General features: G+C 47.2%; 1 protein-coding gene across 1 annotated transcript; it reads left to right on the plus strand.

Moving 5' to 3' along the window:
* The first annotated feature begins 650 nt into the window (after window positions 1-650).
* Window positions 651-2,485, plus strand: LOC118502941. The gene is made up of 2 exons (XM_036035692.1): window positions 651-1,240; window positions 1,321-2,485. Exons 1-2 carry the CDS (start codon window positions 791-793, stop codon window positions 1,717-1,719), a joined length of 849 nt encoding a protein of 282 aa, XP_035891585.1. The 5' UTR covers window positions 651-790; the 3' UTR covers window positions 1,720-2,485.
* Window positions 2,486-14,420: the final 11,935 nt, after the last annotated feature.

A 14,420-nucleotide genomic window follows, 5' to 3' on the forward strand; every position in this document is an offset into this window, starting at 1 on the left:
GACCGTGCTCCAGCAAAGGGTCGCAATTGTCCACCGAAACCTAGCCCGCTCCTGTATCTCCCCTGTACCGGTTGCCAGTCAGTAGCGGTCAGTTGTGCAAAATTCGTGTAAAAGTGTCATCGATACCGAGCACTCAGTTGACCGTGAAATCGTCTGGCTATCGCCACAAGGCCACCGAGCCCTGCGGAGTAGGAATTCCGAGGCCCTTGTACCTTGTACAGCGGGCCAAAGAAAGCACCCGCCTGCTCATCGAACGGATTCGCGGACACGGATTTCGCAGTGCATTCAAGCGGATACGGACGCGGCCGGCTTGAGGCACGCGATCATCCGCCGACGCGTGCCTCGACGCTGGGTGCAGTAGAACAGAACGGCTACAGACGACGGCCCGGGTATGCGCTTCGTCTGTGTGTGTGTGTGTGTGTGTGTGCACCGAACGATAGCACCACAATAGGCGGAGCGAAGAAAGGCAGCAGGATCGGTGGGCTGGACGAGGCGGGCCAGTAGGTGGGGTGAGGACGCCGGGCGGTGTGGTAGCTGCAAGTGCATCTCTCGGTTGGGCCGGTAGGGCCGGTTTGCGTGCAACGAGCCCAACCGCCCTCGGAGTATATATTGATGGTGGCGGCCCACTGGAAGGCACAGTTTGAGTCCATTCGTCCACAGTTCTAGAGCCATCCCAGAGCGAGCGCAGTGTGTAGAGTGTGAGTTCGGTCTCGTGCAATTGTGGTCTGTTTTCGTCGCAAAACAGATTTACTAACAAAAACAAACGCTCCAGCCCAAACGTTCCGGCAAGATGCAACTGTTCAAGTGTTTACTGGTGATCGGGTGCCTAGCGACAGTGTCCTTCGCCCACAGTGCTTCCGCCACGCTGCCGATCAGCTCGAACTCGATCGACGACAGCAACGGACCGCAGCAGCAGACGCCCCGCGCCGGCTCGTACCTGGGCGAGATCAAGTACCTGTACAAGACGTACCAGGACTGTGCCAGCGGCGATGTCTCCACCTGCCTCAAGATGAAGCTGTTCACCATCCTGGACCGTGTGTCGCGCTCGACCAAGGACTTCAAGTTGAGCGAGGGCGTGCGATTCGTGCGCGATCAGGAATCGGCTGCCGAAGCGACCCCGCTGAAGACGGAGGCCCAGCTCGAGGCTGAGCTGCCCCGTTCGCTCGACGAGAAGGAACGCTCGCTCAACTCGATGCTCTTCGACAAGGTTCTGTCCTTCTTCCAGTCCCACACCCTGCAAGTGAGTAGTCCCTTTCAAGAGAGGGTTCTGATTCCTGATACACTAACGAGCCTGACTGTCTTCCTGTCCACCCACAACAGGTTAAGTTCCCGTCCAGCGAGGAAATCAAGCGCTCCATGGATGAGGTCCGCGGAGGAGGCGGTGGCTTCGGAGGTGCCGGCGGCGGTGGCTTCGGAGGTGGCAAGGACAAGGACAAGAAGAACGGCCACTGGATCATGATCCCGCTTCTGCTCGGCAGCACGCTCGTCCCGCTCGCTTTCGGTGCCCTCGCCCTGCTCGCCGGTAAGGCTCTGATCGTTTCCAAGCTGGCCCTCGCCCTGGCCTCCATCATCGGCATCAAGAAGCTGATCTCGAGCGGTAGCGGTCATCACGAGTCGGCCCATGAGGTGGTCGTGTCCGGCGGACACGGTGGCGGCTGGGGACGCATCGGATCCGGCCAGGGTCTTGCCTACAACGGCTACGGACACTACGCTCAGTAAGCGCAGTATCCATTGACCTGCCACCGCCCCCGTTGCCAACCAAAACCCCCGCAAGCAAGTTGTTTGATGCGTCCTGTTTAACCCGGGACGTCAGAAGCCGAACAATGTATCCGATCCCAGCCATCGATCGCATCCCCTATCATCTCAGCCAAAATCCCAGCATCCCCACTCCCAACCCGGTGGATGTTATCGATGCAAGCTGGGATCGGTAGTACATCTTCGGCCCATTCAGCATCTCGGCGATCACCAAGGCGCACAACAAGCAGCGAACTCGCACAATACCGACTGACGAACTGATACCCCTCCGGTAGGGCATCGTTCTATCATGCCGTGTCACATGGAAACTTGCCTCCAAAACGTCATCTACAAAAACCGAAGCGAACATTACACAACCAAAACGTTCCTCCTTATCCCCCCCCACCAACACTCACACACATACTCCCAAAAAGCTACTCTCACACAGACACATCCTCATCCTAGATCCCCCAAAAAAACCAAGGCCCATCGTTCCTGGTGGGCGCACCAGCTTTAGCTCTTAGTGGTCGAGGCGGCTCCCGTTTTTGCCTGGAGCGCGGCCCACCACACGACAGTTTATTTATTTAACTTAATTTAATTTATTGTACTGCTTCTCAACAGAACTGATAATTTATGCGTTGTAGATGATTTTTGTTTTGTACGATTTATGTTTTCGTTTTCGTTATTTTTTTGTACGATACGTCCTATTTTTGTGTAAAAAAAACATGCAGTCAAATAAAACTTAATTGAAGAAGTATTTGGTTTGTTTTAATTGTTTATTTCACTGTACCATTGTGGCTCACTGTATTTCAATATCTGTATGACACAGATTCTCCAGTTTATGTGTCACTAGGAAATGCAATGCAAACCAGGATGAATCGGCATCCACTGCAGGAATGACTTTCACTCCAGGTTTGGAGCATAGGGCCTGATATCTAGTCCCTCTACAATGGTGGTCTAATTTCCGCGGAAATGCAAACAGGCAGGATTTGTGACATGAGAAAAACCGCCAGTTCATTTCCAGTTCCAGTAGCATCCGAACATAAATAAAACAAGTTACCGCAACAGCCGCGCCACAGCTGTGTGCCGCACTTGCCACGAACGCTAAAACGGGCATTCGCGGAAAATTGAGTACACTGCTTTATTGAACCCGGTTCCTGCTACGGCTAGAAAGTGGGTGCGCATCGGACAAAAACCAGACCTGCTCACGGTCGGTGGCAGAACGAGCCCGAGGAAACGGTTCCCGGAACTAGTGGCACTATTCTCCCGCCCTAACACTCCCGGACCGCCGAGGACATCGCGGGAGAATGCCATTTCACTGATTTCTCCACGAGATTTCCACTTTCTTTTGTGGATGGCTGTTTTTCCAGCCGGCCAGCTGGAGGAACTGGATCATCTTCGCTTCGCTATACAGCGCATGGACACGCACCGTAGTGTAGAATGCGTGTCTATCGATAGCGACCGCCCCATGTTAGATGCAGTGTAAAGAAAGAGCAAAGAAAAGCATGGCATTTTAACGCAACCAACTTTCCAGCTTAGTTATTAGTATTGCACGACTGAGCGAGCGCAATAGTGTGCTATTGTGCGCATATGATTTATTAATGATTGAATTACTGGCAGGTGTACCATTCGAAGAAAAATCGACCAATATCGGCGTGCAATGTTGTTCTATATGGGAGATGTTGCTCCAAATAAACAGCGATGCGATAGCGGCACCGAACTTCACACGACAGGACCGAGGTTAAAATTTAATTTGGGCTGTTCCTCCATAGTGGAGACTGACTATCCAGCTATGCGGTATCAATAAGTCTAGTAAGCCAGAAATGGCCGGGATGGCCTAAGAGATCGTTGGGCCAATAAAGAAGAAGATACAGAGAGGATTAATGTTGATAATACGGCATCAATCCGTGTTAATAAAAATAGAAATAAATAAGATTTCAATTCATTTTAGCTTTAACACAAAGAAATATTTTAAGAACTCCAGGTGTATTAAGTTCTGCTCCAGGTGTATTAAAACTTCATCGGAAGAATTGTCAAGTCATCCTTGCATGTAAGCAAACTTCGAAAACATTAAATTAAATTTTTGACCACCACCAACTCGCCCACTGTTCCACTGTGCCGAACGATCAACAGTGATCGTGAAAGCTTTCAGCATAAACTCAAAGCTCGGAAGAAAGCAACGCCTTGCATAACCCATACCACCCCCCATGCGAAAGCTCTGAAGCTCTGTAGTGATCGATCAACGAGTTTCTTTCACCCCTTTTCGTTTCGGTTTTATAGCAACTTTCTAATTTCTTCCCGAGTGAAACATTTCACCGAGCTTTCGGTTCACATTGCTTCTATCGGCAAATGCCGATGGGGAAGTAATATTTTATGATTTTAGCGTATTTAGGTTAACCATTAATTTCTGATTTAATGAATGGAATTTTGTGAATGCTGTAAGGTTTGCTCGAGATTTCCTTTGATGGAAATTCGTCCCACATGGAGATGAGCGCGGTGGTCTAGCTTAACTAGGTCTCTAAATCGTTCTTCAGAGTGGTCTGTCCTATATGATTTAATTGATTTTATTGATGTTACTCTTTCCAGGAATATTTTAATAAACTTAGAACTTCATTAAACGTATGCTTTACTACTTCCTATAATCAGTTAATTTTCTTATCATAAAGCGTATCAGGTTGTGGTTCATTTAGGTGCCTCCTAATTCCGATTCTAACATCAACGATTCAGAGTAATGGTCCAATATCCGTTGAACCTCAAACAATACCCAGCCACCTCGTCTATTACATAATTTGACCTGAAATGGTGCTTCATTCATTGTTTTGTCACCAATCATGTTAATCGGCTCGGTTTATTGCCCTTTGATCGCGCCTTATAATACTATTCAACACATTTCCCTACCCATCCCCCAGTAACCTCTCCCAACAAACCTGTAACCCACAAGGTTATTGTTTTACCACTTCCCGCACCACTAATAAAATAGGGTCCATTGCTAACTGCACCGGCAAACGACCAGATAATCACATTGGTTTAGTTCTGTGAGCGAACCGAGCGGAACAACCGAACAACCGCCACAGTTAGGCTCGTCGTAATACTCTGCACCACAGCCACCACAACTGTGGACGTTTGGCTCATTAAGCAACGGGCACCCGTCGGCAACTCGTCTACGGAAGTATCAGTACCGAGGGAATCGGTTTATTTCAACGCGCGTACACGATACGCATCACAAACCGTGCAAAATCAGCCGGGTAAAAAGGTGTAAAATTGATTAGTTTTATTACAACGAATTAACTCGTCTGATACATCAAAACCTGCTGCTGCTCAATCAATGTGACCGATGCGAAGGTGTTATAAACATTGGTTTTGTTTGTTGTTGTATCGTGTTGCAGTATCGATAGCTGGCTCACGATTATTTCTCTCTGAAACAGTTAGCATTCTTACACTAAACGCGACGTAGGTTATTACGTGAACCGCGAAGAGCTATAGCATCTTCACCCGGGGTAAATGCGTCACACGTCTTTCACGACGTGCCCCGCGCTAAGTAGAAAGTGATCAGCCCCCCGCCATCAGCTCATCAGCTCACATCTACATCCGATCATCACGGAACCCGCTAGTTAGACGAGCGAAAGTGGTGAACCAGCCGCGATGCGCCACGGTTGCATCATTAATTTCCATTACTTAGCACGCACCGCGGCCTGCGGTTCGGCATCAAAAATATGTTAAATCCATGTCCGGTTCCGTTTGGTACCGCCGTTCAAATCATCACCGCCGCCGCCGCCGCCGCCTGTACCGAACCGTTATCTGTGCCCAGACGTCACACGACTTACACAATCCCGACGAACGTTTGATCAGGTTCAAAGACAGTGGTTTGCGCTTTTTTCCTCCATGGACGGCGCAATAGTATTTGGTGTGCCGTTCAATTTGGTCTGATTACAGCGTTGCACCCAAATGTGATAGTAAAAAAAGCTCAATTGGTGCGAAGTGGTGGTAATCTAGTTGCGCCCGTAAATCATATTGTATAATAGCCAGGTAGTTAGGGAAAGTCCCTAATTGGTCTAAAATCGTGACGGTGAACGACGTCGGAGAGAGTGACAGCTTATGGGCAATCGATCGTACAATGGATTTTGGTTGATGTAATTGATTATAATTTGAAATGAGAGCAATTTTAATGGTTCTTTTATAACTCATACCCCAGCAACTTAAAAGCATTTAATAGTAATTTTCTATATTTTACTAAAGTATATTCAGGATAGACCATTCAAGGAAATTACTATTAAGGAAGCTAAAGAAAGTACACCAAACGATGTTCTCAATATGTATTTCTTTAGAAGTCAAAAGGATAATGAAAAGGATAGAAAAAAACTAAGCAAACATGATCAAATTATTATTTATCTTCTATACAGTTAGGCTGGAGTCACTGATAATCCACAAGGGACTAGTCGTACAAACTTTGTATGGGGTTTCACGAATTAAGTCAGGTGTCAGTTTGATTTGACAATCTCATCCTTCGAATCCCATACAAATTAATACGACAGAGCAGTGACTTCAGCATTCAAAGGTAAGGTTCGCGACAAACATATCTTTCAACTTTCCTAAATTTTGCTATTAAAAGTTTAAATAAATAAGGCTGAACAACAAATTAACAATAGATACTAAAACACCTCTAGCCGTTTCTAGACCGTCGTTTTAATAATGAATAATCATCTGATATTATCTTCAAAGCAGTCTCTAAAACTGGTACATTTTAAAGTAATCTAAGATATTTTAAAATATTTTAAAATATCACTATTATAGTATTGTTAAATTCGTTTTCTCATTCTGTAGGTAACTCCATCCAAGTACTCTTATAAGTATTTATTTACCAGCTAACATAAACCATCCAGGAATTTCTCGTCATATAGAAAAGAAAGAATCCTTGAAGACTTCACTAAACTGGTCCTGGACCAATACTTCTTATGCTCTCCAAAGAAGAAATAGATTGACAGATGAAAAAGATAAATAAACTGAAAAAGGGAACCAGCGAAGACTCACTCGAGCTGTCTCAAACAAAGATCAGATAGATCAATCAATTCCATCACTTCATAAGATGATGAGGTTCTGAATTCTGGTTGCAACAGTTGTCTAGCACTTGAAATGTCTGTAGTTAAGATGTAGATAGTGTTAAGAACAGACAAGACGTCGCATACATAGTCAATCTTTAAAGTGGAAACCAGACTTTACTAGCGATTGCAGCAGCGAAACGAGCTGAGAAACAATTCAAAGTTTTGTAATAACTAAAGGGTATAAATTCTTATTTATAATTTATTTGTTTTATTCTTTCCCAATTTCCCTATTTTTCAGCACTAACTAATCTAACTTTCATGGCCAAGTGACGTATTTAAAAAATCCATTGTATGGTGGATTGAATATTTTAAACAATTCATTCAACTATTTTTAACTAAATTAGGTTTTTTTAAAGAAAAAAATAACTTCTTCTTCACATTAAAAGTATAACTGATATTTTTTTTTATTTCCTATCAAAACTGCTTTAACATATCAATTTTAGTATATTTAACACACAAACGCACCTTCGAAAAGTTCAAACTGTTTTTGCTTGCCCTCCATGTTTTTTCCCTCACAATTCTTCCTTTTTGTATCGACTTGTTTACTTTCGATCAGCAATCTTTCCCATCAGGCCGCGGCAAAGGCCAGTCATTACCCCCGTTAAATCGTGTACCGCGATGATACGTACGGCAGCAGAAGCAGCAGCAGCAGCAGCAAAACGAAACCAAAAAAAAAACAACCCGCGCGGACAAAACTGCGCTTTGCCAATCGATTGATCACGCGGCCGCGGGTTGTTCAGTTTTCGCGGCGGCTCCTTCCAAATTCGATCACTTTCCATTTTCATTCAAAATGCCGCCTAAAGCCGGATCTGGGACCCGGTGGGTGAAAGAAGAAAACAGCGGACAACAAATTGAAAGTAAGCAAACAGTCCAGCCGGACGGTGGACCGGAGACGGACCTGAGAGGGATGAAGTTAACTATAGACCTGACCGACCACATCCCAAAGGGGAAGCGGTGTGTGTGAGAGACGACACCTGAAAAGCCCCCCAAACCTGAGCCGATTGGGACGAACACGATGTTGCTGCTTTCTTCGTCCTTCTGACCGCCATCGATCATCGTCCGAACCATGCTGAGCCGAAGCACCAATCACTCCCAGGTTCCCATAAAGCGCCAACATCCAAAAGACTCCAAACTCTCCCTCTCTCTCTCTCATCCCCTTCCGCCAGTGGCCCTATCCAAAGTGCGCCCTTTTATATCCCGATGCCGGAACTGTCGGGTCGGTTCATCCTTTGCGTCCTAAGCACTGCACGCCGTCAGTAGACCGTCCAGTGACCGCGGCACAGGGTCACGCGAGGAGAGAAAACACGCATCGTGCGATCGACCAACAGGCGAATTCGGAGCTTTTTGTTTTTCGCCCACCTTCTCCACCCATGCACCCCCCCCCCCCCTCGCCACCGGCAGGCTTCCATCCATCAAGGCAGACCGGTGTTTCGGTAGGATTGAACAAATTTTCGAAAGTTTTACATTTTCGTTTCCATCCCCTGGGTTATCGTTGCATCTCGCGTTTTTTTTTTTGTTCGTCGTCGGGCGCCCGCTTCGAAATGGTCAGAGACATTGGCAGTCAAACTTGTCGAGACTTGATGCGAATCGGGAGCCGAAACCGAGGCACGATCCCGGCCGACCGTCTGCCGGTCGGCAGATAAGACGCGGGTTTGTGGTCGTACAATAAAAGTTTTTGTCATGATTAACGATACTACGACCGTTTTTTTCTTGTTTTGGTGTTGCTCTTTCCCTTTCGCAGTTCCTGTTTTGTTTTTCCCTTACCCTTATTACACTTTACGCTCGATACGAACATATCTTGTCCGGCCGGTTCAATTTTTCACCACAACAATAGCTTTAATGACGGCTGCTGCTAGACGAACCGTATGAAAAGATGCTTTCTTTTATGAAGTGTATCAGCAAAACACCTTGGGAACAATCGGACTATTCTTCCCCTCTATTGTTGTATCGGACCCAAACCAAATCGCTTTCACTGTGTTCTTCCTTAGGTAGAGCCCCTAGGATATGTAAATTCAACACACACACAACGTTATTTTGCTACCAATCCCTTACCGATCCCAAACTCATTATCCCACCCGGCCGATCATCTCATCCGCGGAAACCTTTCAGATTTCATTCCCGTACCTGGACACCGTAACTTCCGGCCACTTCATTTCGCGATAGAAAGCGAAAACTTTATTTGCCCTTTTACGGCAGCCACTTGAACGAAGGAAGCTTGTCGGCTGCATCATGCTAAATCCGACCGAGCGATCGATGTCACACGATCCTCGCTCTCCGAACTATCCTCCATATGTTTTAGACGCAATGTTCAGTAAGCAATTAACACCTTTCTCAACCACATCTTTCACCGGCGTTGGGTGCCGCAAGACATCGGCCCGCGAAGGTGGGCTACCACCACGGTCGCAACTTTCAATTTTCATTCAGAAAATTTTACAGCCCATCTACGCTACTACCCACCGCGCAGGTTGACACGCTGCCGGCTGCCCTGGTGAATGAAATTATTTGTGGAAAGTTTATCAAACACTCACAGGAACACAGTTGGCCGAAAGTGAACGATCGGGTTGACGATGGCTGTCGTCAGGCTCAATCGTCCTACCACTTTCGCGACATTGCCCATCACCGGTGGCCTGTCACAAAATCCATTAGCGCTCGTAATGAGACACCAGGTTTGCCGCTAGCCATCGCCGGTCGCTCGCTTAAGAGGAACGACATCTCATCTCCCGCGAATGGTCGGCGGCGGTTCGAGTGGCGATCTAATTTGTTCAAACACTAGACAAAACGTTTGCAGATGCACAGTTTTTTTGCTTCACGTTCAACAATGCTGACATTGTCTTATGCGGGAACCCCTTTCGGCCGCGGTAATTTATCATACTTACGCTTTGAGCACACCGGAGCGCCACCGGTGCGCCAGAAGCACGGAAAGGTGCATCATTTCCCATCCGGCTGCCGTGCGAAACAATGCAGGCGAACCGAGCGTCGGTGCACCGAAGCGAAGGAAGCGCGGGAAGGCTTTCGTCAGGTGGTGGTCCCACATCGATCGGCCAGAGCCGGTTTGGCTGGCCAATCAATGAAACTAAACGCTCCCGCCGCATGCATCTACGATCGAAGGCGGAAGCTTGTTTGCCTCGTACATACGCCTCCGTGAGTGTGCGTGTGTGTGTGTTTGAGTTTTCTTCTCTTTTCCATTGTATGTTGCATGCACGGTGCGATGGTAAACGAAACCAGCAAAGACAACAACAACCTACAACCAACAAAAAACTAAGTAATACAAGGTACCAGCACGAGCTCGTGCAGCTCGAACATACCACGCAGCCACTGCAGGAGAGTGTTTTGAGTGAAAAGAAAAAGCGAAAGTGGAGCCGGTTTCCTGCCACCATGTGTATAGCTGAGCAGGCGACTGTGGCAAGCCTTCCGAAGGCCAACAGCAGCCCAACGGGCTTTGCTGCGATTCGGATCCTGGCCGGGGAATACGCGCACGCACGCAAATGGAAGCTAAGGGAGGAAAGAGATAAAAACTATCAGAAATTTAACAAAAAAAGGTACAAATGCTATCATGAACGTTTACAGTCGGAGAAAATGTTGATACCTGAACAAGTACTCAGGTGCTTTGAGCTACATTTCAAGTAAACCGTTTAGGGATGGACTTTTAAGGTTTTTTTCTTACAACGACCCTGCGCCCTAACGATCAATCCATTCATAGCCACTGGCATGATGTCGTTAATTTGAAGAAAAAAAAATCGCGACGTATTCAAACGATTTGGAGCAATTAGAGCCAGCATATATTCGTTAGTTGTTGACTCTTTTTGTACTATCAATACTATCTCTGAGCCTTAAAATTGGAGGTGGTGATCACTTCTAGACCATCTGTTCTGTTAGACCATCTACCAAACTTGTAAGTCCTTCGGATGCACCTGAAGCTGGTAGGGAAATATTGTGTTTCTAACTTTGAGAACTTTAAGGAAAAAAACTTGGAGCGGGACAAGATCAAAATCGATATGAAAAATCTCCTGCCGAACTCGTCCTTGTCCGTACATAAGACAATCATTCATTATGAGCTGCTAGACGATAATCGTAAAAATGTTTCTCAAAAGTTAAAAGAATAGAAATGTAACTACCCTCAGCATAAACGATCCACAGAATTCCTTGGACAAACAATCATCAAAGTACATTTTTCCATCATTCTATGGTCAAAATGGAGAATCAACTGATTACTTGAATTGCACCTTCATTTGACATAAAAAGAAAATAATCTAGTGGTCTAGATCAAGCTCAGATTGCTCAGAGGCACATAAGACCATGAACTAGATCTCCACAAAATACTTGACGATCAAGAAGATCGTCTGATTCTTTGGATAAGGCTTCGTTATACTTTGTAGTCTCGATAAAATCTTGTTATATCACCTGAGTGGAGTTGTTTAAAGTCTCTAACGAGATAAAATATCTCCAAAAACCCGATTTTCAACAAGTTTATCTCTCTCTATCTCTCGTGTTGCAATAACGACCTCTTAGGTCATGCCTGCCATTTCTGATTTGCAAAACTTAGTTATGATTCCACTTAGTAAGATAGTCAGGCCTCAGAATGAGGGGACGGTCCGTATGAGATGTGAACCCCAGTACTGCCGTCTGAAGACCGCCGCCTATATCGCCTATACCATCGAGCAGTCCATTCATTTATCCTGAAGAAATCTTTTCCCTGCCAAACCGTTTTCCCACAATATCATTCAACACACCGACCCAACAAAACGTCTCGCTTAAACCCCCCCCCCCCCCCCCCCCCCCATTTTCTCTACCTAGTGTGGCATGTGTGTGTTCCCTCCATCGGTGTCGATGGCGAAGAAAAACCCGGCGCTTGCGATGCAGTAATTTCTTACGACAATGTCTCGTGCGATCGCGCCCGTCATGCGACGCGCATCATGTGCCCCCCGCGAATGCCATAAACGTGCCGCGAGACTTCCTTTTCGAGCCCAAACTAAACACTGTCCGGCCCCGGTGGACGCAATTGGATAATCACCGGTCTCAGCAAAACAACAGGTCGGCAGGGATGATGCGGTGTTGCCCGACCGTTCCGGCCAGCCAGACGGCCAGACGGGGTCCCACTTTCCAGACAGATCCGCGAGACACACGGCCAGCACACGACGGACGGTCGCACGACGTACGTTGACACTGTGATGCGGGCCGGTCAAGCCGCAGCCAAGATCACGGCTCTCCCGGTCACATACCCGAGCCCGGGCAGTACGCAAACTCCGGGACGCGCCAACCGGACATTGTTGGCGACCACACGAGTTTATCTCTTTCACTTTCTCGAACATGCAGGAAAGTTTTCCAATCGCTCAACTTTTACCAGCCCCACCGAGGGGTGGGGGAGTTAGTTTCGATGCTATCCGTGGCGTGGAGACCTTTCGTTCGGTGGTGTGGCTGATTTGGCGTCATCGTTGGCTGCGTGCAGCGTCCGGCTATCCTCGGCCCGGTATCACGACCCGGTATCGCTGCCCACCACCACGGCAATGTTGCTATCAAATTTCTTTGATCATTGAGAAATTTGTACAATTTTCTCGGCCCACAGTTCATTGATCGCTGACCTGGAACGGTACGATAAAGAAGACCGAACCGTAAAACAAGACCAACACACAGCCGAGCCAGGAAAACTAGTTTCCGTCAAATCGGCGACACCGGGCCATCTCGAAAGCAAGCCATTTGGATTTGGAAATCGGTGGATGAATATGTAAATTTCCATCCTCAGCCCTCCCCCTCCCCGCTCATCCTCTTCTCCCCAACCAACGTTTTCTTATCTGTTTTACCCTCCTTTTGGGATGGAAGTGATCGGGCAACTGATCGGAAACCGATCAGAAATGAGATCCGACTCGGAAACGGGTCAAGCGAAAGTCCCACTTTTTCGGCTTGGCACACTAGCGAAGCAACCGGACACCACCAGCCAACAAGCAAGCGGCACTGTACGGCGAATCCTCAGCGTTGCGCAACGGACAGTGATCACGCGGCCATTCTTTCCACTGGACTGATTTTGCATTTTCGGCACAGGCTTTTATTGCTTCGCCTGCTTGCTTGGTTCGTTCGCGCCTTTAGAGCAAACTTCAGCCAACCCGCTCGGCTGACCCTTAGTCGGTATGGTTGGGTCCGATTGTTCCGTTCGTTTATAACGACCGATCAGCTTCCGGGCACTTCCGGTGCGCGATATCTGCCCAATCTTTTCGTCGACGGTTCACCAACCACTTCCAGTGGTTTTTGTTTTGCGAACCGTGTGCAGCTAACGGAACGGAGCGCTATACCTTGTCGAGCGGATCGTACCATACCGGTTTCGGCTTAATGCCGTGGCACCATTGCGCACGGTGAAAACTGAACCGTACGCCGGCAGCACACTTCGACACTTCGAACTCCATCACATTAAATCATCCACCGGTTTGGAATGTGTTTAAGGTAGGAGCTCATTTACACGTAAGCACCAGGGTAGGTGAGCAAAATCCGTTTAGACGGTGATTTACTACGATCAATTTGTACTGGTTTTGTCTAATGATCACATTTGTTTTATGTCATGAGGTAGCTTCTTGTTATTTGGGAATCAGGATTGGCTTGGCGGTTACCGATCCAAGTCGTTTTGTCACCAATTCGCTGGACGTTTTTTAATAGTAATTTTCAACTGGGTCAAGAATTTGTTGAAGCACAGCCCTGCAAATTAAACTCCCTTCTTTATTATATTTTAATACGAAACGTTGAGTTGAATTTCGTACCAAAAATCATCAGCAATTGAAGCCCTCACACTGCTGAAATGGAAATTTATTCCATAAATCGAATGTATATTCAGGATTCACCCATTGTGCGTCAGTATGATCAACACAATTAATTACCCTGCCCAGTTTCCATGGTAACGACGTACCAAAAGTACATTTGCCATCAGTGTGATTTAAAAACCGCGTCCGTCCAACTCAACCGAGCATCCTTCCGGCGCCACAGCTCCGCAAACAAATGCCAGAAAGCGCCAGATTTGTTGCCACCGTGACGTACCTAGTTCCATTACAAATTAACTGTATTTTCACCCGCATCGGCGCCCAGGCGCGCCCACACACACACCCACCGGCCCGGCTGAGCTATAGTTTCGCTGCCTTTTTGCTGCTGCTGACCTCTAACCGCATCGGGAAACCGCGCTCCACAAATAGCCGGAGAAATGTGGTTAACGAGGGAAAATTAATTTTGATTCGTGGCGAACGCCGTCCAAGTGACCGTCCGCAGCTTTTGGCCTGGCTGCCGATGCGATGGCTTCTTTACGGTCGGTGATTGCCAAATTGGACCGGAGGACCGAAAACTCAACAATGCTACCAATCAATGATTGGGAAAATTAATGGTGGCTCGTTGTGTCGAAAAGGTACGTTTTGGTAGTGTTGCTTCCTTTTTCTTGGTACGCATTGGAGGGAAATTAAGCCACAAAAATAACCAACCTACACACACACACACAGGCAGACACTCGCAGGAAACGCATGAACATTCCCGCTAATGGAGTCTTTATGCGCAGCGATCAGAAGGCTGGCAGACGAGGCAAAGAGATCCAGTAATACCATGCCTTTCAGCGGTTATTTG

The sequence above is a fragment of the Anopheles stephensi genome, chromosome 2 (assembly GCF_013141755.1).
Source record: "Anopheles stephensi strain Indian chromosome 2, UCI_ANSTEP_V1.0, whole genome shotgun sequence".
NCBI lineage: Eukaryota > Metazoa > Arthropoda > Insecta > Diptera > Culicidae > Anopheles > Anopheles stephensi.